Raw genomic sequence first — 21,952 nt, 5'->3', positions numbered from 1 at the left:
CAGATCCTTTACCAACTGAGCTATCAGGAAAGCCCAGAGGGCTAAGCTACAAAACCTTTGCTCTGACATTGGACACCGTAAAATGTTTTGTCAATTATTTACTAAAGAGGTCTTTATTTACTAAAGAGGTCTAAAGATTGAAATTCATTTAGAATCGAGGGAGTGGGTGTGAGTAGAGAAAATCTGGCATTGTGCATTTGGTCTAGATAATTTAACCCTTTTTAACAAACCAAGGGCAGGCCCACATTTACCCTCTGAGAATTCTGTTTGTATATATGGAGTTGGGTGGGGGGTTCTCACCTGGACTTCAGAGGATCTCTTGACAGGTTCTCCTTCTTTCTAATTGCCCTAGCTTTTAATTTCTGACCCCTTCAGTATCCCTAATAGTCCATTATTTTTCCTTCCCTCTTTGGGTGAGACTAAATAATCATGATTATTTCCATCAAAAAGGAACTGGGGCAGTTAACCGCAAAAGAGACTTACTGTGTTACCAGAGCTGCTAAAAAAGAATATGGTAGGCCTCTAAGAATTGATGACCATCAAAAGATATTCAAGATATATTGTAAAGGGGGGCTGGGGTGAGGGTGGGGGAAGCAAGTTGCAAAACAATATGCATAGTTGTAGCCTGTTCTTATCCTAAAATTACTATATTTCATTCATTCTAAGATACACACACATACTATCAAATTTTAACATCTCTGATCAATGGCCTATCAGAGTTTAATTGGCAGTTTTTTCTCTTAGAGGTCTATAAAATAAAATACATAATCAATGATACCTTAGATTTTATGAAATACAACAATTGTTAAAGAACAAAACTTGAACTAAATAAATTTAAAGATGAAATTTACTTTATTCAACGATTCATGAACCAGACAGAAGACAAATAGAAGGACAGAGTTGTACAAAATGGAAGTTTTGCTAAGAGGAAATAGAAGCTTTTTACAGGCAGAAAGAGGGTAGGACAAGGAAGTTTAAAGTGGATTATTTGGGGAAGTTTACCTTTTCTTTGACAGGTGGGTGGAATCTTAGTAGGCAGATTGCCTCACTAGTGCAGACCAGGACATTTCAGACTGATTGGTTTAAAATGTCTCACTCCTGGGAGAAGCCAAAACTACCTTAGGTATAAGTCTTGGTAGTGCTTAGCATAAGTGACCCCATTTGGGGGCTCCTGCTTCTTTTTTAACACTGTATATAGCACACTAATCAGACCAGGATGCATCTTGAAAGCCCTAGTCTGGAAAACCCTTCAGCTGTTTAGAAAGCCTTCTATTAAACTGAAAAACCCTAGGTGTTGAGGCACAAACAGAAACTGGTTACCAAGAACCTACTTGTAGGGCTGGTTGACATGGCAATCAGAGGATTGTCATGTAAGGGAGTGATTGGGGCTGGGATTCTAATGTTGTGGCTTCTCACTTTGAAAGCAGATAAACGTCCAAGTGTGAAGAGACTCAACACCCTTCTGACCTGATTCATGCCCAGTCCTGGACTGGCTGGGACTCTCTCATTAAGCTGGTAGCTGAAGGAACAAGACCAAGAGGAAATAAAAGGTGCTTGGAGTCTCAACTGCTTTACCATCAAAGGGTATCCTTTCTTAGTAGCAGGACTGTATCCTTTATCCAAGTTCAGTAAAATGTTATCCTAAGCATGTTCTGTTGAGCCTATAACCCTAGGGGGATCTTGGGTTCCTACTATATTAGTGTAATATATTCAAATGTATTTGCATTCAAAAAAGTTAGAATACAGGATAAATTAATGAGAGATTATTTCTCAGGAATGAGGTTAATGGAGATTTAAACTTCGTACTTTTATATTTCCCTATTATTACCTTAAAAAAAAAAACCCTCACTTAAATTATACCTTTATAATCGAATAAAAAAGCTAAAGATATTCCAATGGGATAATACAGGCTAATATTAATAATTAAGTGGGTAAGCAACTGATGTTATTTCCTTTTCACATCTTAACCCTCAACTTTCTAATGAGCATGAATTGTTTTTTCCAATATGAAAATTTGTTTTAATAAATAAAAGAAACTCCCTTCAAACACATTTCACTTCTGCAAATAAAAATAAACGCACAAATTCTTCAACATCGCAAGGAAAAAAACTGTTTATTTCTAAATCAGATTTACACAGGATTTGGATTTACTCATTAAGCAAACCCGTTGGTGAGAATAAACTGAGTGCCTACTGTCGGGTTAGATAAAACTCTCGCGGCTTTCTCGCTTATTATGTCAATTTGGTTTTTAAAATGTTTTTTATAAAAGACAGTTTCAAGAAACCTGTACCTTTCTAAAACTTCTAAAAGATAAGGGATGCTGCGGCTTAGCGCCTCCCATCTCACGTGACCCTCCCAAACGGGGAAGCCATCTTAAGCATCGCCTCATAGAGGAAACTACATCTCCCACAATCCTTGCGGCTTGCGTCGTGCTGGCACTTTTACTGGCAGGGTCTTAGAGCTGAGCCTGTAGCCCGGCGCCATCTTTGACTCTGGCAGTCTTGGATTTCTGCTGGTGTTGCTGCTGAGAAGACGGCGGGCGGCAGCGGCTAAGAAAGAAGAAAGACGTGGCAGCAAGCGGGAGTCGGGGATAGTGTCGACGGTTCGGTAAAGTTTCTGTTCTCTGGTAACTAAACCCGTTTTTTTGCTTCCCGGGTGGCTTGGGGCCGGGGAGGTGGGGGAGAGGGCGAGGGGAGTGGCCGCGGCCTCCCCTCGCCCCTGGGTCGCGGCCTAGCCCGGAAAGTCAGAGCGGGTCCTTAGGTCTTGCGGTAACGACCCCCTCCTCCACCTTCCAGCGGCCGCCGTCGCCAGGGCGGGCTGGGGGCCCCAGGTTCCCGCTTCCAGTTCCCGTCCACCCTGCCCCCACCCCGCCCCCGCCTCACTTCCACCCCCACGGCGCCTGCTCCTTTCCCAACCTTCTTCCCCTCCCCCACATCCGGTGTTGGCGAAACTGGGATCCCGGAGCAGCCCCTGGAAACCGACTTGTTACCCTACCTCCAGAGACTTGACACTAAATTGGTTTCTTCGGGGGCAAGAGAGTTTCCCTAGTTTAGCAGACCCCTGCTACGTAAATCGGATTGAGTGCTAGGAGCTGATTTTACTTACTCTCATTCCTCTCTAGGGCCCCACTACTTGGGAGATTTTCTCAAACTCCACACACAGAAAGCCACCGACCTTATTCCGGTATCCTACACCCCTCCCGTACCTTAATTACACTTCCCACCCCCAGCCCTCAGCATCGGAATCAAGAACAACAGGGACACTTCCGTTCTCCTTGTGGGATTGATGAAACCGTAATGAAGAACACCCCCTAAACTCCCATAATCGGTGCGGATTCCTATGGGGAAGGCTCATATTGTTGACATCTTCCAGCCCTTGGTTCTGGACCTTGAGAAGGAGGCTGAACTAGTGATAGCGATGTTTTTTAGGATAAATGTGTGTAGGTACTGGGGGAAGGGGAGGGATCAACCAAGAAGGCATGAGAATGGTTTAAAGCTAGTATTTCATTTTTTGCTGCTTATATAGAGTCCAACTTAGGAGTTACTCATTTATAGGCTGTACAGCTTCTCCAGTCTAAACATGTCTGAAAACCAAGCATGGATTAACTCTTGATACGAAAAATAAATTGAAAAGTCGCTTGTGAGTAAAATTTTAAAGTTTTACTCTCAAAGCTTTTTTTTTTTTTTGCTGCCCATATTTTTAAAAGAACTGTGTTACTGTTACTGTTTTAGAGTTGAAAGGGCTCAAATAGCATTTTGCTGTTAATGACCAGTATGTGGAGTCTGATTTAACTGTCCAGAAATGACGTTTTGAGTTGTATTGCCAAATTGCAGTCCTAAATGGTGAATGTTGAATGATGCACTATGTTTTTGTTTAAATGAAATTTACGGAAAATAATTAACTTCATTTAGAATTAGGGGAAATTGATGTTGCTCTCATGAGGCAGCATTAAAAAAAATACATATTTTAAAAGCTGAAGACATTTCAAGCAGGTTTAGTTTTTGATGAAAGAGAAAGAACATGGACCTGAGATTTAAAAGACCTGGTTTCTAGCTGCTACTTATCAACTTTATTACACTGGGAAAGTGGGCCTCAGTTGTTTTTCTGTAAACATGAATAAATTGGACTATTTGAATTCAGAACTCAGAAAGTTGGAAGGGATCTTAAAGCCCTCCATGAAAAAGTTTGGGAATGTTCTCCATTGCTGTCATTTTTCCTCCAAAAATAACCTGGCTTGGAAGTCATTGGTCCAAAGGGAATTTGACTCCCCATAGAAATTGGAGAAAAGGTAATGCAAGTAGAGAGGAACAGCTGTGTATATGTTTGAGGAGTAAACTCACTAACAGATTCTGGTACGAATTTTGGAGACTTAAAAAGGATGAGTGTATGTACCTTAAGTGTACCAGTTTCCTCACTTTCTCCTGGTAGAAGACGTAGCACTTTTAGTGGTGCTGGGGTTCTGGGGTGTGTTCCTATTCCTTCTAATACAGATGAAGAAGATGTGGTAGAGGGAAAGATGGTAGCAGAAGGCATGGATAAAGAGGCAGAATTGCCCACTAAAAAGAAAAGAAAGAAGGGTTTGCGAATTAAGGGGAAAAGGCGACGAAAGAAACTGATCCTTGCGAAGAAGTTTAGTAAGGATTTGGTATCTGGGAGGCCAGTTGCAGATGCCCCTACCTTGCTAGCTTCTAGTGCCCCTGAGCAGGATGAAGAAAGTCTCTTTGAAAGCAATATAGAAAAACAGATCTATTTACCTAGTACCAGAGCCAAGACTTCCATTGTGTGGCACTTCTTTCATGTGGACCCGCAGTATACCTGGAGGGCTATTTGTAACCTCTGTGAAAAAAGTGTTAGTAGGGGGAAACCAGGTAGCCATCTCGGGACATCTACTCTTCAACGACATCTGCAGGCAAGGCATTCACCTCACTGGACAAGGGCCAACAAATTTGGAGTTACAAGTGGGGAGGAAGATTTTCCTTTGGATGCACCTTTATCTCCTTCTTCTGCTGGAAGCAGTGGAAGCTTTGAATATATCCCTGCTGATCCATTAGATAATGGAATGGGTAAGAAACGTGATAAATCAGTATCTGATGCCCTGAGGGCACAAAGAGGGCGATTTCTCATTAAAAGTAACATTGTCAAGCATGCCTTAATTCCTGGAACAAGAGCCAAGACATCTGCAGTTTGGAATTTTTTCTATACTGATCCTCAGCACATCTCAAGAGCTGTGTGTAATATATGTAAACGAAGTGTGAGCCGCGGTAGGCCAGGTTCTCATCTAGGAACTTCAACACTTCAACGACACCTGCAGGCCACTCATCCCATCCATTGGGCAGTTGCCAACAAAGACAGTGGTGCAGTTGGAAATGGATTAGATGAAGCTGAAACTGAGAGAAATGATCTCTTGAGTGACACTTTGCATGGAGAGAAGTCTGCAGGCGGCCAAGATGTAGCAGCTGAGCACCTTAGTGACTCTGATTCAGATGAACCTCCTGTATTAGAGGTTGAAAATAGAAGATCTGAGAGTCCTACTCCCGTTGCAGAACAAGACACTCAAATGCATGCACAAGAGCAAGAAACAGCATACTGTGAAAATTCAAATTCAAGTCAAATAAGTCAGGCAATTATTCAGATGATTGTGGAAGATATGCATCCTTACAACTATTTCTCAACCCCAGCCTTTCAGAGGTTCCTGCAGATTGTGGCCCCTGACTATAAGTTACCGTCTGAAACTTTCTTTTTCACTAAGGCTGTACCTCGATTATACGATTCTGTCAGAGAAAAAATTTTCTTAACTTTGGAGAATGTTCAGACCCAAAAGATTCACCTGACTGTGGACATATGGACCCATGACCCATCCACTGACTATTTCATTGTGACAGTACATTGGGTCTCTTTGGAAACTACAGCTTCTTTCAATAACGGCAGGATCCCCAACTTTAGAAGGTGGGCAGTTCTTTGTGTAACAGGTTTAGCCAAAAACTGTTTGATAACCAACATTTTACAAGAATTAAATGACCAGATTGGTCTGTGGCTTTCTCCTAATTTCCTCATCCCTAGCTTCATTGTTTCTGACAGTTCTTCTAGTGTAGTACACGCAGTCAAAGATGGCGGTTTTACCCACGTGCCATGCTTCCTGCGTTGTTTAAATATAGTCATTCAGGACTTTTTCTGTGAGCACAAAAGCATTGAGAACATGTTAGTGGCTGCCAGGAAAACCTGTCATCATTTTAGTCATTCAGTCAAGGCCCGTCAGATACTGCAAGAGTTCCAAAATGATCACCAACTTCCATGGAAAAATTTGAAACAAGATGAAGCTGGCCATTGGATTTCTACCTTTTATATGTTAAAATGGCTCTTGGAGCATTGCTACTCAGTTCACCATAGCCTTGGTAGAGCCAGTGGAGTTGTGCTCACCTCCCTTCAGTGGACTCTAATGACATATGTTTGTGATATTCTTAAACCATTTGAGGAGGCCACCCAGAAAGTGAGTGTGAAGACCATAGGATTGAATCAGGTGCTACCCCTCATCCATCATCTACTCCTTTCCCTGCAGAAACTCAGAGAAGATTTTCAAGTTAGAGGTATTACTCAGGCCCTCAATCTGGTAGACAGTTTATCTCTGAAACTTGAAACTGACACCCTACTAAGTGCCATGCTCAAATCCAAGCCCTGTATCTTGGCTACTTTGTTAGATCCTTGCTTTAAAAACAGTTTGGGAGACTTTTTTCCTCAAGGTGCTGATTTGGAATCTTACAAGCAGATCCTTGCAGAAGAAGTTTGTAACTATATGGAATCTTCCCCAGAGGTCTGCCATATTGCAACTTCAGAAGCTTCTGGCCCCTCAGCTATAGTAGGAGCTGATTCATTTACCTCATCTATAAGAGAAGGCACCTCCATTTCAGGATCTGTTGATAGTTCAGCTGCAGATAATGTTGCCGTTGGAGGCAAAAGCTTCATGTTTCCTTCTGCTATGGCAGTGGTGGATGAATATTTCAAAGAGAAGTATTCAGAGATCTCAGGGGATGATGACCCTTTGTTTTATTGGCAGAAGAAGGTGAACGTATGGCCAGCTTTGACCCAAGTTGCTATTCAGTATCTGAGCTGCCCCATGTGTAGTTGGCAATCTGAATGTGTCTTTACTGCAAATAGCCACTTTCATCCAAAGCAGATCATGAGCCTGGACTTTGATAATATAGAACAGCTGATGTTTCTGAAAATGAACTTGAAAAATGTTAACTATGATTATTCTGCATTGGTTCTAAGCTGGGATCCTGAGAATGAAGTTATTCAAAGCAATGAAAAAGAAATATTATCTTAATTTCTTTTTCCTTTCTCCATTTAAAATGGGCAACTTATTGCTATGTTAGTGTATCCTAATTGCTATAATTGTTATATGTAGTTATACTAATTATTCTTTATGCACTATCTGGGGAAACCTGAAAACACAGAAAGGGCTGAAAATTCCTCAGAGGTAATACAGTATCGACAAAGTAAAGATTAACTTTGAAGATTTCATAGTAGTAATTCAGTATAGCTATCACCTGAAATTTTGTTTGTTCCAATTGAGAGGGGAAAAGAGATATTTTAATTAGAAAAATATAGTGCAGCATTGAAAGGCCTTAGGCTATTTCTGGCTGGTAGATTGAACTAGTAATTGGTTTTAAGTTAAAGTTTCTCTCAACTTGGGAAGGTTGATTGCTCTGAAACCAATAAAACAGAGAAAAGGCAGGACTGTATAGTCCATGGGTTCGCAAAGTCCTATGGAGCTGAGCGACTTTACTTTGATACTAAACTGATATATCTCCGCCCCCCCCCACCACTTCTATTTTTCTATTTCTTTAAAAACCCTGATTCATACTTACAGCTGGGCAAAAACAAAAGTTCACAAAATTGTTTTATACTTCAGAATTTCTAATTGCCTCCTCATACTGGTCAATTTTATAATTGAAGTGTGATAGAGTTGCCCTTTATATTTAAGATTGGTTCTATATGAAACGGAAACATTAAAAAACAATTAGAAAAAGATACTTTTAGTCTTTGAATTGTCCTGTTTAACTTTTATTGTAAAAAGAATAAAAGATTATATAGGTACTTTTATATAATTTATGGGTAAATAACAAAAAAATTACAGATTTGGAGAAGATTAAATGGGAATAAAAATGAAAGCCCCATGAGCATACTGTGGCAAAACCAGTATCCATTTCCCAAAGAATGTTTCTCTGAATTTAAGTGATCATAAATGTCTTCTTAAAAATTACATCGAATGACCCATAATACTATATTCTTAACTGTGAGATTATTTTGGCCTTAACTCTTATTTCAAAATAAGCAGTCAATATTTTCATGTGTTAGTAATCATTGCCTCACTGGTAAAATGAAAGAATTGATCTCAGTTGATTTTGTCCCTTTCCACTCTGAGAATATTGTTTTTGTGATCGAGTGGGAGGCCAGAAATGATGACTTTTAGTAAAAGTTTCAGACCGAATAACTAATGTAAGATCCCAATTTTTCCTTTTTTTCATTTTAGATTTGGGGATATTCCCTGCCCAAAAATTTCCTGGAAAATTGACTAGTATTAAGTGTGAGTAAAAGGTGTCCACTTTTTTTAAAGTTTTGATTTTAGTTTTGTCTTGGATAGTATTTGGCAAGATTTAGCCTAGAAATTATGTAGTATTTATTACATGAGAATCAAATTGCTTTGTTACTGGGCTGGTTTCAAAATTTAGAACTCATTTCTATGTATCAAAATCGCTCTTCATTTTTGTTTTTTTGAAATTCTTAAATGGTAAATGTACCATTGTGAAATGAAATTTCAACTCCAAAAGTTTACCCTTTTACTGAATGGAGTAAATGGATAATTACAAAGTCTTTAGTTGTAGCCATTGCTAGTAAAGAATTTGGAACTAGATTGCGTAAGCCTTTGCAGGGCCACCACTGAATGTCATGCCAGTGATACTGGTGTTATAAAAGAAGAAAAAAATCTTCCCTTAGATAGAAACTTTCTATATTTTGACAGTGCCAGTTCAGGATGGCTGTAATGCTGCTCTGCCTTCTACAGCTTGCTGCACCACTCTGTAGTTACTCTGTAACTATACATTTCTACCTTTTTTGGTTAAACACTCCCTGAAGATGATGAAAGATGGTGTGACAGTATGCATACGTCCATATTATACACATCGATATATGTGTGAGGATTTCCCTTCATTTTTATTTTGTGGGCCGGGCAAGATTTAGTGTAACATTAAAATACTTCATGATACTTTGGTATAAGAGGAAATTCACTATTTTTATAATGACCCAAATTTGAAGGCTTTTGTAGTGTATTTTAAAAGGGAAAACTTACCCAGATGTTTTATTTCTACACATTTGTGTACGTGTGTGTGTGTTTATAAGCCAGTTAGTATATATGTATATGTATATTATACATAAAACACTATATTTTTACATACAAGTATGTTTTTATTATACAGATAATAAAGATGGGGGAAGGTTTCTGTTTTTTTCTTAATAGGTGAAGAAATCTTGAAGACCAGAAATTGGATCTTATTGAATTTTGGTGTTTTTTTTTTTTTTTTTTTCTTTCTTTCTTTTTTCTTTTTAAATTACTTGTTCGGCTATGGAAGATTGATCTTTTTTTCTTTTTAATAATCCTTTGAATCTCAAGTTCATCTTTATATGAACTCTTTTTTTGTTGTTTTTTTGTTTTTGAGGAGATAACTAACCCTAGCTGTCTCCAGTTTGACAAAGGTTATTTGAATGGACTTAAACTCTCAGTAGTTGAGAGATATTTTAAAAACACATCCTGTGTTTGAATTGTGGCTGAGAGGTTTCCTTGGCAATGTGAGGAGGAAAATTCTTTCTGCCTCTAATATTATTATTAATTCATGGATTGAGTGTTGGTTCGACCTACAGGCGTAATAAATTGGAACTCAGTGAAGACACAGACATTCCTGTTGAGATCAACCAGCTAATGTAAGTGTGGAAATGGGTTGTTGTTTTTTTTATAATCATTAAAGGGGTAAACATTTTTGTAATTTAGGGCATAATTTTCCTGAACCAGTAAGAAATCAAAAAGATAATTGTCAACACATTATTTTTTTCTTGTAATTGTTTACAAGTTTTTGGGCTTTTTTGATAGGAATATCACTACCCCTTCTTTTTTTCTTGATAATATGTACTTAGAATAAAAGTAAAAGCAATATAGACAAGGTGGATTCTTCATGTAATTCTGCCTCCTCAGAGAAAACCACCGTTGACAGTTTATTGTGGCATAGTTCCATGTCCATACTCATAGCTTTGCCTCACCTCTTTTTAATGGCTGTGTTTGTTGCTTTATAAAAATGGATATACAATAACTTAGTATATCCTTCATTGATGGACATTTGGGTTTTTGCCATTGAAAACAAAAATAGCCCCTTATCTAAAAACAGCTATATATATATATATACATACACATACACATACGTGTGAACTGTTTCTTTGAACCAGTTCTTAAATGTGAATTTGTAGAATTGTTACAATTCTCTAAGGAGTTTATACCAATTTACTGTATTAGTGAAGTCTTTTTGATTTTTAAAAGTTCTTAACACATCCCTTTTAGTGAAGGTATTAATCCTTGGCCATGTTGCTGATCTTTTGCTGTATGAATGGTTTTCATTTTATGTAGTCCTATCTATGAGTTTTGTCTTGGTTTGTAACTTTGGTGTCATGTTTAGGACAGATTTTTTTCATCCTGAGCTTATTAAAAAAAAATAACATGCATTTCTTTCCAGTACTTAAGTGTTTACATGTTTTATATTAAAATGTAATCTAAGGATTGTAGTTACATGACATTGCCTGTCTTCCTCCCCTTAAGCATTGTCAAAAATGCTTTTTTAGCTCAGCTTAGTTATGAATTTAGAGACTCTTTCTTATATAGTGCTTTTAGTGAGTTACAGCATCTTTGTCATCCTTGCTTTTGTTCTCCTGGAACCTTTTTTGTATGATATAGAATTTATTTTTTTTTTCAAATGGATGGCTAAATTTATTTTGGTTAATTTCAAATGCCACTTTTTCCAGAAACTGCCTGAATCCTGTTTATCTTGTACTCATTCATTTGCCAATATTACATTTAAATGTTATATTTCACACCTGTGGTAATTACAGGAAGCCCAGGGCCCTCTCATTCTTCTTATGATTTTCTTAGATAATTTTGCAGTCTGTCAGGTTCCAATAATAAAGTATCATTGAGATTTTGAATTGAATTGCATTCAGTCTACTTAAGGTATTTAGGGGAAAAGTAAACTTCTTTAAGTCTGTACTCCATTATCTCTCCATTATCCAGGTCTTCTTGTGCCTTAGTAGTTTAATAGTTTTGGTTTTGTTTCTAATTTGATGGGGTCTTTTATATTTCTTTGTTTTCTTCCTATATGTTTTAGTTTTATTGTGACTAGGACTCTTGTTATCATCTAAATGATTGTTGTTGGAACATAAGAAATTTACTGATTTTTAAAAACATGTTGATTTTAAAAATTTACTTAATTGATTGTTAGATTGTATAGTTTGCAAGCATATAATCTACAGATACTAAATTTTTTGTTTCATCCTTTCTAATCTTTATACTTTTTTGCCTTATTGCATGCATTGAACTCTGAAACAGTGTTGGATGGTAGTAGAGACAGGCTTTTTTTTTTTCCCTTGAGTGATTTACTTGTAATGTTTTACCATGTCACATATGATGATAGTTTCTGATCAATTAGTACATTTATGCTAAGAAGGTTCCTTGTAATTTACAAAGAGTTTTTATTGGGAATAGATGTTTGTAGCTATTTTTTAAAAGCCATTTTAACTTAAAAAAATATATAGTTTTAAATATTTTTTCACCATTTTTCTGTTCTTGAAATCTTAAGATACCACAGAGTTTCCTCTTTTAACCCTGTTAATTCTAGTAATGAATTTCCCAATGTTAAACCACTCTTAGTTCTGGAATAAACCTCCTTTGATCATGTTTTGTTACTCTTGATCTACTATATGGTTCACTTTATTTAGAATTTATCAGCTGTATCATAAATCAGACACCCCCAAGTAGTTGCTTTAAAACTGAAAAAGAAATAATGAGATAATGCCTTTTCATTGTTTTGTTCTTTTTCTACTACTATTTATTTTTTCTAATTTTTTTTTCTGAAGTTAGACTGCTTCCTTTAGTAATTTTTAAAAGAATACGTGGAGTACATATATGATATATACTTTATGAGACTTTCTAAAACCTTCTTCCCAGTCCTGAGCTTTTCTTGAAATGTAATTTGAAAAGTTCAATCTAGGGTCATAATATCACCTTTAAATTCTGGATATTTTGTCTTTTGAAATTTTAGAGATTCAAATAATGTTTCAAATGTCAAGTCTGATTTTCTTTCCTTTGTTTTCAGTCTGCTTTTTCCTAGAAGTCTGTATAATTCTGCTTTATCATTGGAATTCAAAAATTTCACCATTATATATATATATGTATGTATATATATATATGTATATATATATATATGTCTTTAAAGAAAATTTCTGCCTGGCATTTGATGAATCCTTTAGTTAAAAGACTTAAGTTCATCCAGTTTAGGGAAATTTCTGTATTGTTATTATCATTTCTACCAGTTCCATTCCATCATTGTATTTTATTATCATTTCTACCAGTTCCATTCCATCCTTGTCTTAATTTTCATTGTGTAGAAATTGAATCTTCTGGAATTATTCCTATTTTATATATCTTTCCTCTCACATTGACATCTTTTTGCATTCTGGGGAATGTTCCGATAGTAATATCCTATAATTCAGTTTTGTCTTTTTCATCAGTGTTTGTTCAGATTTTTCTTTATCTTGGGTACTATTTCTTTTTTTTTAAAAAGGGAGTGTGCACCATGGTTTTGGACTTTTATGTAGTAATAATTACAGTCAATTTTTTACCTCTACATTTTTGGGGGCTATTTTCTTGCATAGCAGTTATATCCTTCTCCCCACCCCTCAGTCCAAGTTTTAGAAGTTCAGTATGTAAAAGGGATATATGAAAAAACTGTTCTATTTAAACATTAGTAATGTGGTGCATATCTATTCAGGATTCAATCTCTCCATACCTTGCCTTGCCTACCTCAGGGTGTTTTACAGAATCGATTTCGAAAAAACGGTGGGTGGCGGGGGAGTACAACTCGTGCTCTTCTACTATTTCATACATCTCATTTTGTTTGATTAATATGTAGCAGTCTTACTGAAACCAACAACAGTTTCATTTATGTTCTTTGGGATGTTGATTTCAGGGATGAAAGGGACACCAAAAGACCTTTCTATTGTAAAATGTTTCCATTCTTTTCTGACTAATCCTTTTTCTTATTGTGTGTGTCATTGTAGTTAATTGAACATTCCTAGAGACCTTATCCCATTGGAGGCAATTTTTTAGTTTGTATTTTATGTTGTGGTAGAGTTGATTTACAGTGCTGTGTTAGTTTCAGGTATACAGCAGAGTGATTCAGTTGTGCATACACATATATCCATTCTTTTTCAGATCCTTTTCCCATACAGGTTATTACAGAGTAGTATAATATACTGTGCTATGCAGTAGGTCTTTGTTGATTATTTATTTATATGTAGTAGTATGTATATGTTAAACTCCTAATTTTTCCCGCCTCTAAATTTTCTTTCTTTTCTTTGGCCGTTCTGTTTACAGAATCACCAGGGATTGAACTCAGGCCATGAAAGTGCCAAATCCTAATCACTGGACCACCAGGAAATTCCCTTTATTCCTCTGATTTTTAAAGTTACCTTTTGGTGTACCCTAGATGGTGGAATGCATTCTCTTTGTGGTTAGAGGAATGTTGGTAGTGGACTGGTGAAGTAGTATTAAAGACCCAATCCTTGTTCTGTTCTGTAGTATATCAACGATGGTCAGGTCAGTTAGGGTAGACTTGAATTTTCTGTTACATCTGTGTTTCATCATATTAGAAAATGTAGTGTTATTCTCAGCATAAAATAATAAATAGCCACCTGTAATCCTACCACCGTGATTATAACTACTGCTAACCTTTGATCTGTATTTTTCTAGCTTTCTTCCTGCTACCACATCCTCACCAGCACTTGGTGGTGTCAGTTTTTGGATTTTTGTCAGCTATTCTAAAAGGAATTTGCAACTCCCAGTGATACTGAGTGTCTTCATATGCTTGTTTGTCATCTGTATATTTTCTTTGGTAAGGTGTCTGTTTAGATCTTTTGCCCATTTTTAAATTCGTTTTTAACTTATTTTTTTGGCTGTGCCCCATGGCATGGGTGATGGGATCTTAGTTTCCCACCAGGGATCAAACCCGTGCTCCCTGCATTGGAAGCGTGGAGTCAACCACTGGACCACTGGGGAAGTCCCTGGTTTGCTTTTCTTATTGTTGCATTTTAAGGGTTCTTTGTATATTTTGAATACCAGTCCTTTATCAGTTATGTGTTTTGCAGAAATTTTCTCCCAGTCTGTAACTTGGCTTTTCATTCTCTTAATAGTGCTTTTAAGAAGTGGAAGTTTTTAATTTTAATTAACTCCAACTTATCAATGGTTTCTTTAACGGACTGTACATTTGGTGTTATGTCTAAAACCACACCCAGAATCACCTGGATTTTCTCGTTTTAGGAGTTTTTTAATTTCACATTTGTGATTCATTTTAATTTTTGTGAAAGGTATAAGATCTCTATCTAGATATATTTTTTTGCATGCAGGTATCCTCTTCTTCCAGCATTGTTTGTATATTGAAAAGACTGTCCTTTCTCTTTTGAAATTGCTTTGCTTCTTTGGCAAAGATCAGTTGACTCTGTTTGTAATGTATATTAGTTTCCTAGGGCTTCCATAACAAAGTACCACATACTTGGATGTCTTAAAGCAACGGAAGTTTATTATTCACAGTTTCGGAAGTTTATTATTCACAGTTTCGGAGGTTAGAAGTCTGAAAAGGTGTCGACAGGGTCATGCTTTCTTTGAAACCTGTAGGGAAATGATCCTTCCTTGCTTCTTCTAGCTTCTGGTGTTTGCTGGCAGTCCTTGTGATTCCTTGGCTTATAGAAGCATCAGTTTTTGAACATGTGGGTTTCTAGGTGTTTTTTCATTGTTAGAAGATGGTGATGAACTTTCTTATGCACTATTCTTTTTCATATTTGTTGCATATTAATTCAGTTCAGTCAGTCGTGTCCGACTCTGCGAGCCCATGGACTGCAGCATGCCAGGTCTCCCTGTCCATCACCAGCTCCCGCAGTTTACTCAAACTCATGTTCATTGAGTCAGTGATGCCATCCAACCATCTCATCCTCTGTGTCCCCTTCTCCTTCCGCCTTCAATCTTTCCCAGCATCAGAGTCTTTTCAAATGAGTGTTCTTCGCATCAGGTGCCAAAGTATCCAATGAATTTTCAGGACTGATTTCCTTTAGCATTAACTGGTTGGATCTCCCCAAGGGACTCTCAAGAGTCTTTTCCAACACCACAGTTCAAAAGCATCAGTTCTTCTGTGCTCGGCTTTCTTTATAGTCCAACTCTCACATCCACACGACTCCTGGAAAAACATAGCCATGACTAGACGGACCTTTGTTGGCAAAGTAATATCTCTGCTTTTTAATATGCTGTCTAGGTTGATCATAACTTTTCTTCCAAGGAGTAAGCGTCTTTTAATTTCATGGCTGCAGTCACCATCTGCAGTGATTTTGGATCCCCCCAAAATAAAGTCTGTCACTGTTTCCACTGTTGAATATTAATCTCAGGATAAATTCTGGAAATAGAATTGAAAGTCATACAGTATTTAAATTTTGAAGGTTTCGAGTGTATTTAGTAACATAACTCTTCTAACCTAGGTTGCTGAGTTAAAGGCTGGTTTTACTATGGCCTGCTATTCTTGAATTAGGAATTGTTAGCGGAAAATGTGAATAAATTTGATTCATCTTAATTTCAAGTTGTAGATCAGTGTTTCTCTTTTAAGATCTTTTTGTTTTGTCTTGGCCAAAACCTCTTGGTATGCGGAACTTCCCCAACCAGGGACCAGCTCCACACTCTGGGTGGTGGAATTGCGAGTCTTAACCACTGGACCACAAGGGAAATCCCTAGATCCATGTCTCTGAAACTTTATCCTCTGATGTAGGGGTTTGTAGAAACCCCTTCGATCCTGACATGTGCTCTTGCCATGTATTTTTACTTCTGTCGAAGCTTGCTTTCTTGAACCCTTTAGTGTGAGAACTGTGGTATGGCAAGGACTAAGGGGGAGAGGGAATGCTGGTCATTCGGCATAAGCGCTAGTTTAGGGATAAGCCCTGAGAACTTCTTTTGCTCCTTGTGTGTTAACTGGTGTGCAGCTCTTGGGTCATCTTCATTGTATTAGCTCTCTGTGCAGATTTTTCAAGGGTAGTGGTTCACCAGCTATTCCAGCGAGATAGTTTTTTCCACATACTTAGAATTATATACTTTTGAAATAACAAAAGTGCTTGTTAACATATTGAAACGTTTGTTAGATGAAAAAAGTCTAGGTTGTCAGAAATACAAATTGAGCAAATTATCTTGTGTAAAATAGTCCAAGTTAATAATCTAAACTGCAGATCATTTGTTGAGTATATAATGCTTACATAATTTATGCTGAAGCACCATAGAGAATGCAAAGAAAGAAGCATGGCTCTTTAACAAAAATTTTGCATTGTAGATGAGAATGTACAACATTCACAGATTAAAATATGAATCAGAATTTTCATAAGGCTCTGCTCATTGGTCAGGGTGACTTGGAGAAGATTGTTGAAAGAATTTACCTGAAGTCATTCATTGTCTTCTCATTTTAGGATTAACATTTAAAAGACGATTTCTGTGATTGACTTGTCTTTCGGAAGATTAAACCCATATCAAGAGGACTTGGAGCTGGTCCTCGCCTAGAGGAAGCAGTGGCTTGTTTTCAAAAAGCCACTTCTCATCTAAGGATCTACTCAGCATGCCTAATCAAGGAGAAGACTGCTATTTTTTTTTCTATTCTACTTGTACTAAAGTAAGAATTAGCATCTCTAAATCAGTTCTATGAGTTCCCTAATAAAATTGAATAAAAATTTCCCAGCATACCAAGTTGTCTTTTATGTTTTGCTCAACTGTTTATTATCTGCTGTCAATTTTTAGTAAAGGATAGCATTCCTAAGCAAATTCATTACTCATCGTTTTTTTTTCCTGTTCATTTTATGTTCTCCATACTCTCCAGAAGTAAAAAGATAGCATTTAGTCATCATTCAGTGTTCTTATAGCTATAATTAATCTGTTCAGGGTGCTTTTAAGGAATTAGGAACACTTGACTGTGGCTTGCTAACTTTGATCTTTGTGTAGTAAATTTACTTTGTAGTAAATGAATGGGTGGATTGTATTGTATTTATAGAATTGTCATGGATTGAATTTGACTTCTCTCTTCAGATTTCCTGCTGAATCCTAAAGCCACTTTTCTAAACATGCTTTTGCAAGTTTATTAGAGCTTTTTTCTTTGTTGGAGCTTCCTGTTTTTCAGCTTGTTTCTTCTGCAGCTCCATTTAGATTTATTCATTAATTTCTGTTATTCCTTTATGACTAATTCTATACATGTGGTTTTTTTCCCCCCAAGTACTTTTCTTAAATCATTTTGGTGCTATATTTTAAATTGTTAGTTTTGCGCAAAGCTTTGAGTTTATGTAACAAGTTATACAACAGTAGCATTTTGTTTCAAATAGTAGTAGTGTGTGAAATTTATAGTGAAACATGGAATTATACTTAAATTCAAATCAATTACTTTCTAATTTTCCATTTAAAGCTAGTTATACAACTCAGGATATATGAAATGGTTTTGAAGATTAACTGTAAAACATATTTTTTAAGGGTACCTAATATTCCCACTTGTATTTTTGAACCCCATCTCTCAGCTTGTGTCATTCATGTTGTCAGATCAGATAAAGGATACTGTCAAGAAATTGGTTTTAGGAAATTAAACATTTCTTGACCTCAGATTGTTCTTACCATCCCACTTCAGTTGTTCTCTACCTGTCTCTCCTTACTCTTCTGTGTTTGTCTAGGTACCGAGAAACAGTGAGCGTTTTGCCTGGGGGCTGGTTTGATCCCACAGTTGTTTCTGTATTATTTTTTCTGTTCACAGGGTGACAGCTGTCCATTCCGTCACTGTGAAGCTGCATTGGGAAATGAAACTGTTTGCACATTATGGCAAGAAGGGCGCTGTTTTCGACAGGTGTGCAGGTTTCGGCACATGGAGATTGATGTAAGTCTTCAGTTGGTGTTTCAGTAAGTAGTCTTGTGTCCTGATGGGACAATAAAAAATATGGCAGTAAAAAACATTTTATGTAACGTGGGTTAAATTCTTTTTTAATGACCTAGTGAAATGTCTGTCATTAATGAAATGCTCACTTAATATCGAGATGCTTGATGGTATGAATTAGTATCATATTTCATAAAGGCCGTTTGGTAATCTGTCTAAAGTGTAAAAACCATATATATATTTAGGGAGTATTTAATTTTTGTGTTTATTTTAAAACAGTCTGAACTTAGAGAAAAGTTGCAAGTGTAGTATGAAACTTTCCACTAAACCATAACTGTGATAAACCATCAAAATTAGAATATTAACATATATTACTCTCATTGAATCCTCAGATCCCATTCAGGTTTTGCCCTTGAACTGGTGATGTTCTTTATTGCAATAGGGGGAGTGAGTCCAGAATCATGTGCTGCATTGAGTTGTCATAGTGATTTGGCCTTCTGTCTAGAACAGTTGATCAGTCTTTTCTTGCCTTTCATTGACCTTGATATTTTTGGTCACTATAGGACAGTTATTTTGTATAATGTTCCTCACTTTGGGTTTATCTAATACTTCCTCATTGCTAAATTCAGATCTTACATTTTTGGCAGGAATAGCACAGAGGTGCTCTTCTCACTGCTTACCACTGAGTGGTGTACAGTTGTAATTACCCCATTACTGATGTTAACTTGCATCACTTCATGAAGGTGGTAGCCACCAGATTGCTTCACTATACATTTTTTTTTTTGTAATTAAGTATTTTGGAAAGGTACTTTGAGACCTTGTAATTATCCCATTTCATATCAAATTTTGAATGAAGTTTTTTTTTCCAGCTTTTTATGTGTGGCCTCAATGATTTCCTGTTTTATTCAGTGTGGTATATGCCATTACTATCATTTTTTTCTCCTCAGATGTTTGGCCAATAAGAGCCCTTAAAGCTGATTTTTGAATCTTTGCGATGTTTCCAGCCTTGTTTGAACACTTCTTCACTTTCTGGCCTAACAGAATTGTCCAGGTTCACGTGCTCTACTTGTTTGCCCACCCTGCTCGTTCTCTGACGACACTAGACTCCCACTCAGGAAGATCCTCCCTTCCTCACCCTGCTTAGTCTTTGATGCCCCTTCTAGGCTGACCTCCATGAGTACACCCTCCTCACCCTATAATGAGATTGCTTCTGCACAGAAGCCTTCCTACCCTTCTCAGGCTCCAGCATTGTGCTGGCTATCCTCCTACACAAATGCTTTGCTAACTCTGACAACTTGTGCCGATTCCACTTCATCCCGTGGACACCTTCCTCATCTCAGTCAGCTTCCGCCACTCTGCTCTGGGCCACTTGCCCTTCCTCTCCCAGCAGCTGTTCCTACCTCTCTCAGCCTCACATAATGACTTTATGAATTGTTTGAGAAGGGGTGGGGAGAGAAGAAAGAGCCTGAGTGTGCAGTTTGTAGGTCTGGGGCTGTGTGGCCACTCCATTCTGGTTTCATTTGAGCACCTGGTGGCTCAGTGCTAAAGAACCTGCCTGCCTGTGCAGGAGACGTGGGCTCGACCGCTGGGCCAGAAAGATCCCCTGGAGAGGGAAATGGCAACCCACTCTGGTATTCTTGCCTGGGAAATCCCATGGACAAAGGGGTCTGGTGGTCATGACTTAGCAAATAAACAACAACATTCTGTGCTGTCTTCCAAATAGCAGATTGACTAAGTACATTCAGAAAAAGAAATGCTCTTGCAACTTTCGAAAAATCATGCTGTAACATTGCAAGCAGGGTAAACTGGCACAACTCTTAGGAAAGCTGTGCCAGTCTCTAAGAACATATGTTAGATTGGTGCAAACGTAATAGCTGTTTCAGACTGTCAATTTTAAATCATTATAACTAGCTTGAAACACATCTTTATTAATCAAAATAGAATTAATGACAACACATTTTGCCAATGAGAAATAAATTGCTTCGGGATTTGAGGAATTCCTGAAAAACATTTTCTGCATCCTGCTGGTTGTGAAAGCATTCTCCATGCAAAAAGTTGTCCAGATGCTTGAGGAAGTGATGATTAGCGAGAGGTCAGATAAATATGGTGAATGAGGCAAAACTTCATAGCCCAGTTTGTTCAACTTTTGAAGTATTGCTTGTGCAGTGGTTGGGCGTTGTTGTGGAGAAGAATTGAGCCCTTTCTGTTGATCGGTGCTGGCTGCAGATGTTGGAGTTTTTTGTGCATCTCGTTGATTTGCTGAGCATACTTCTCAGATGTAATGGTCTTACTGGGATTCAGAAAGCTGTAGTGGGTCAGACTGGCAGCAGACCACCAGTGTCCATGACCTTTTTTTTGGTGCAAGTTTGGCTCTGGGAAGTGCTTTGGAGCTTCTCCATCCAGCCGCTGAGCTGGTCATCATCAGTTGTATAAAATCCACCTTTTGTTGCTCGTCCCAATATGATCGAGAAATGGTTCGTTGTTGCATAGTATGAGAGAAAACAACACTTCAGAACAGTGATATTTTTGATTTTCGGTCAGATCATGAGGCTCCCACTCTTCAGGCTTTTTCACCTTTCCAATTTGCGTCAAATGCCTAACAACCACAGAATGGTCACCTTTGAGTTCTTTGGAGGATCAACTTGAATGATCACTCTCAGTTGGTCATTGTCAACTTCTGAGCCAGCCACTCTGATCCTCATCTTCAAGGCTTTTGTCTCCTTGGCAAAATTTCTTGAACTACCATGGCACTGTATGTTTATTGGCAGTTCCTGGGCCAAATGCATTGTTGATGTGAGTTGTCTCCGCTGCTTTATGACCCATTTTGAACTTGAATAAGAAAATCACTTGAATTTTCTTTTTGTCTAACATCATTTCCCTAGTCTAAAATAAATATAAAATAGCATTAATAAGTCATTAGCAGAAAGACATAAAGTGAGAAATGCACATTAAAATTATGTATAACATAATCACGTTTATTTAAGAATATATTCCAGTATGAAACAGCAACTTTCAACAGTGGAAAAACCACAGTTTTGCATCAGCCTAATACATTTGGAATTCTCTGGAAAACTCAAGAGACTTAGCATATGGCTTATGCAAGCATTCATGCATGCATGTGTGTGTTCTTAGTCGTGTCTGACCTCTTGTGACCCCATGAACAGTAGTCTGCCAGAGTCCTCTGTCCATGGGATTTTCCAAGCAAGAATACTGGAGTGGGTTGCCATTTCCTTCTCCAGGGGATCTTCCCGACCCAGAGATTGAATATATATCTCCCACGTTTCCTGCATTTCATGTGAATTCTGATTTATTACAGTGATAGAGTAAGGATACACTGATTATAAAAGACAGTCATAGTCTGGAGTTACTCATATATGCGTTTCTGTTATGATCTCTGCGTGAGGGTTCACAGAGAACATACGCTTCTCCCAACAGTGAAAATGCAGCAATATGTGTGCATGTTTTTGCTCTGGGAAGCCCATTATATGGTGCTTCCCGGTGGCTTAGTGGGTAAAGAATCTGCCTGCAGTGCAGGAGACTTAGGTTCAGTCCCTGGGCCCTTAAGGGACAGAATGGTTCCTATTCCTTAGTTAAGTGCTTATGGTAATTTTATAGTACATGAACTGCGCCAGATGGTGAGCCTTCACTGTGTGTCTTTGGGCCAGCTGTATATCTTTGAACCATGTGTTATATATATGGCCTTTTTAAAAGCT

General features: G+C 37.7%; 2 protein-coding genes across 13 annotated transcripts in view; both read left to right on the top strand.

Moving 5' to 3' along the window:
• The first annotated feature begins 2,462 nt into the window (after positions 1 to 2,462).
• The window catches only part of ZC3H11A (zinc finger CCCH-type containing 11A), a 43,084-nt gene continuing 23,594 nt past the window's right edge, over positions 2,463 to 21,952 (top strand). The window contains exons 1-6 of one of the 12 annotated variants that reach the window (XM_040263019.1): positions 2,475 to 2,626; positions 3,122 to 3,183; positions 8,531 to 8,584; positions 9,916 to 9,975; positions 16,804 to 17,003; positions 18,123 to 18,242. In XM_040263019.1, coding sequence (XP_040118953.1) covers positions 16,950 to 17,003; positions 18,123 to 18,242 — 174 coding nt within the window. In that variant the 5' untranslated portion in view covers positions 2,475 to 2,626; positions 3,122 to 3,183; positions 8,531 to 8,584; positions 9,916 to 9,975; positions 16,804 to 16,949. Of the gene's footprint in view, positions 2,627 to 3,121; positions 3,328 to 3,476; positions 9,976 to 16,803; positions 17,004 to 18,122; positions 18,243 to 21,952 lie in introns of those variants that run through there. The other 11 variants (XM_040263022.1, XM_040263020.1, XM_040263014.1 and 8 more) reach the window with 11 other exon arrangements.
• ZBED6 (zinc finger BED-type containing 6) lies at positions 3,477 to 8,470 on the top strand. Its single transcript, XM_040263012.1, has one exon. The coding sequence runs from the start codon at positions 4,379 to 4,381 to the stop codon at positions 7,319 to 7,321; it is 2,943 nt and encodes a 980-aa protein (XP_040118946.1). The 5' UTR covers positions 3,477 to 4,378; the 3' UTR covers positions 7,322 to 8,470.

This window comes from Oryx dammah, unplaced genomic scaffold (assembly GCF_014754425.2).
Source record: "Oryx dammah isolate SB20612 unplaced genomic scaffold, SCBI_Odam_1.1 HiC_scaffold_21, whole genome shotgun sequence".
Lineage (NCBI taxonomy): Eukaryota > Metazoa > Chordata > Mammalia > Artiodactyla > Bovidae > Oryx > Oryx dammah.
Note: the sequence above shows the minus strand (reverse complement) of the source record. Positions and strands in the feature narration are given on the sequence as shown.

What these genes read in the sequence shown, in the direction of transcription:
- ZBED6 (XM_040263012.1), top strand. Translation starts at nt 4,379, where the DNA reads ATGAGTGTATGTACCTTAAGTGTACCAGTTTCCTCACTTTCTCCTGGT.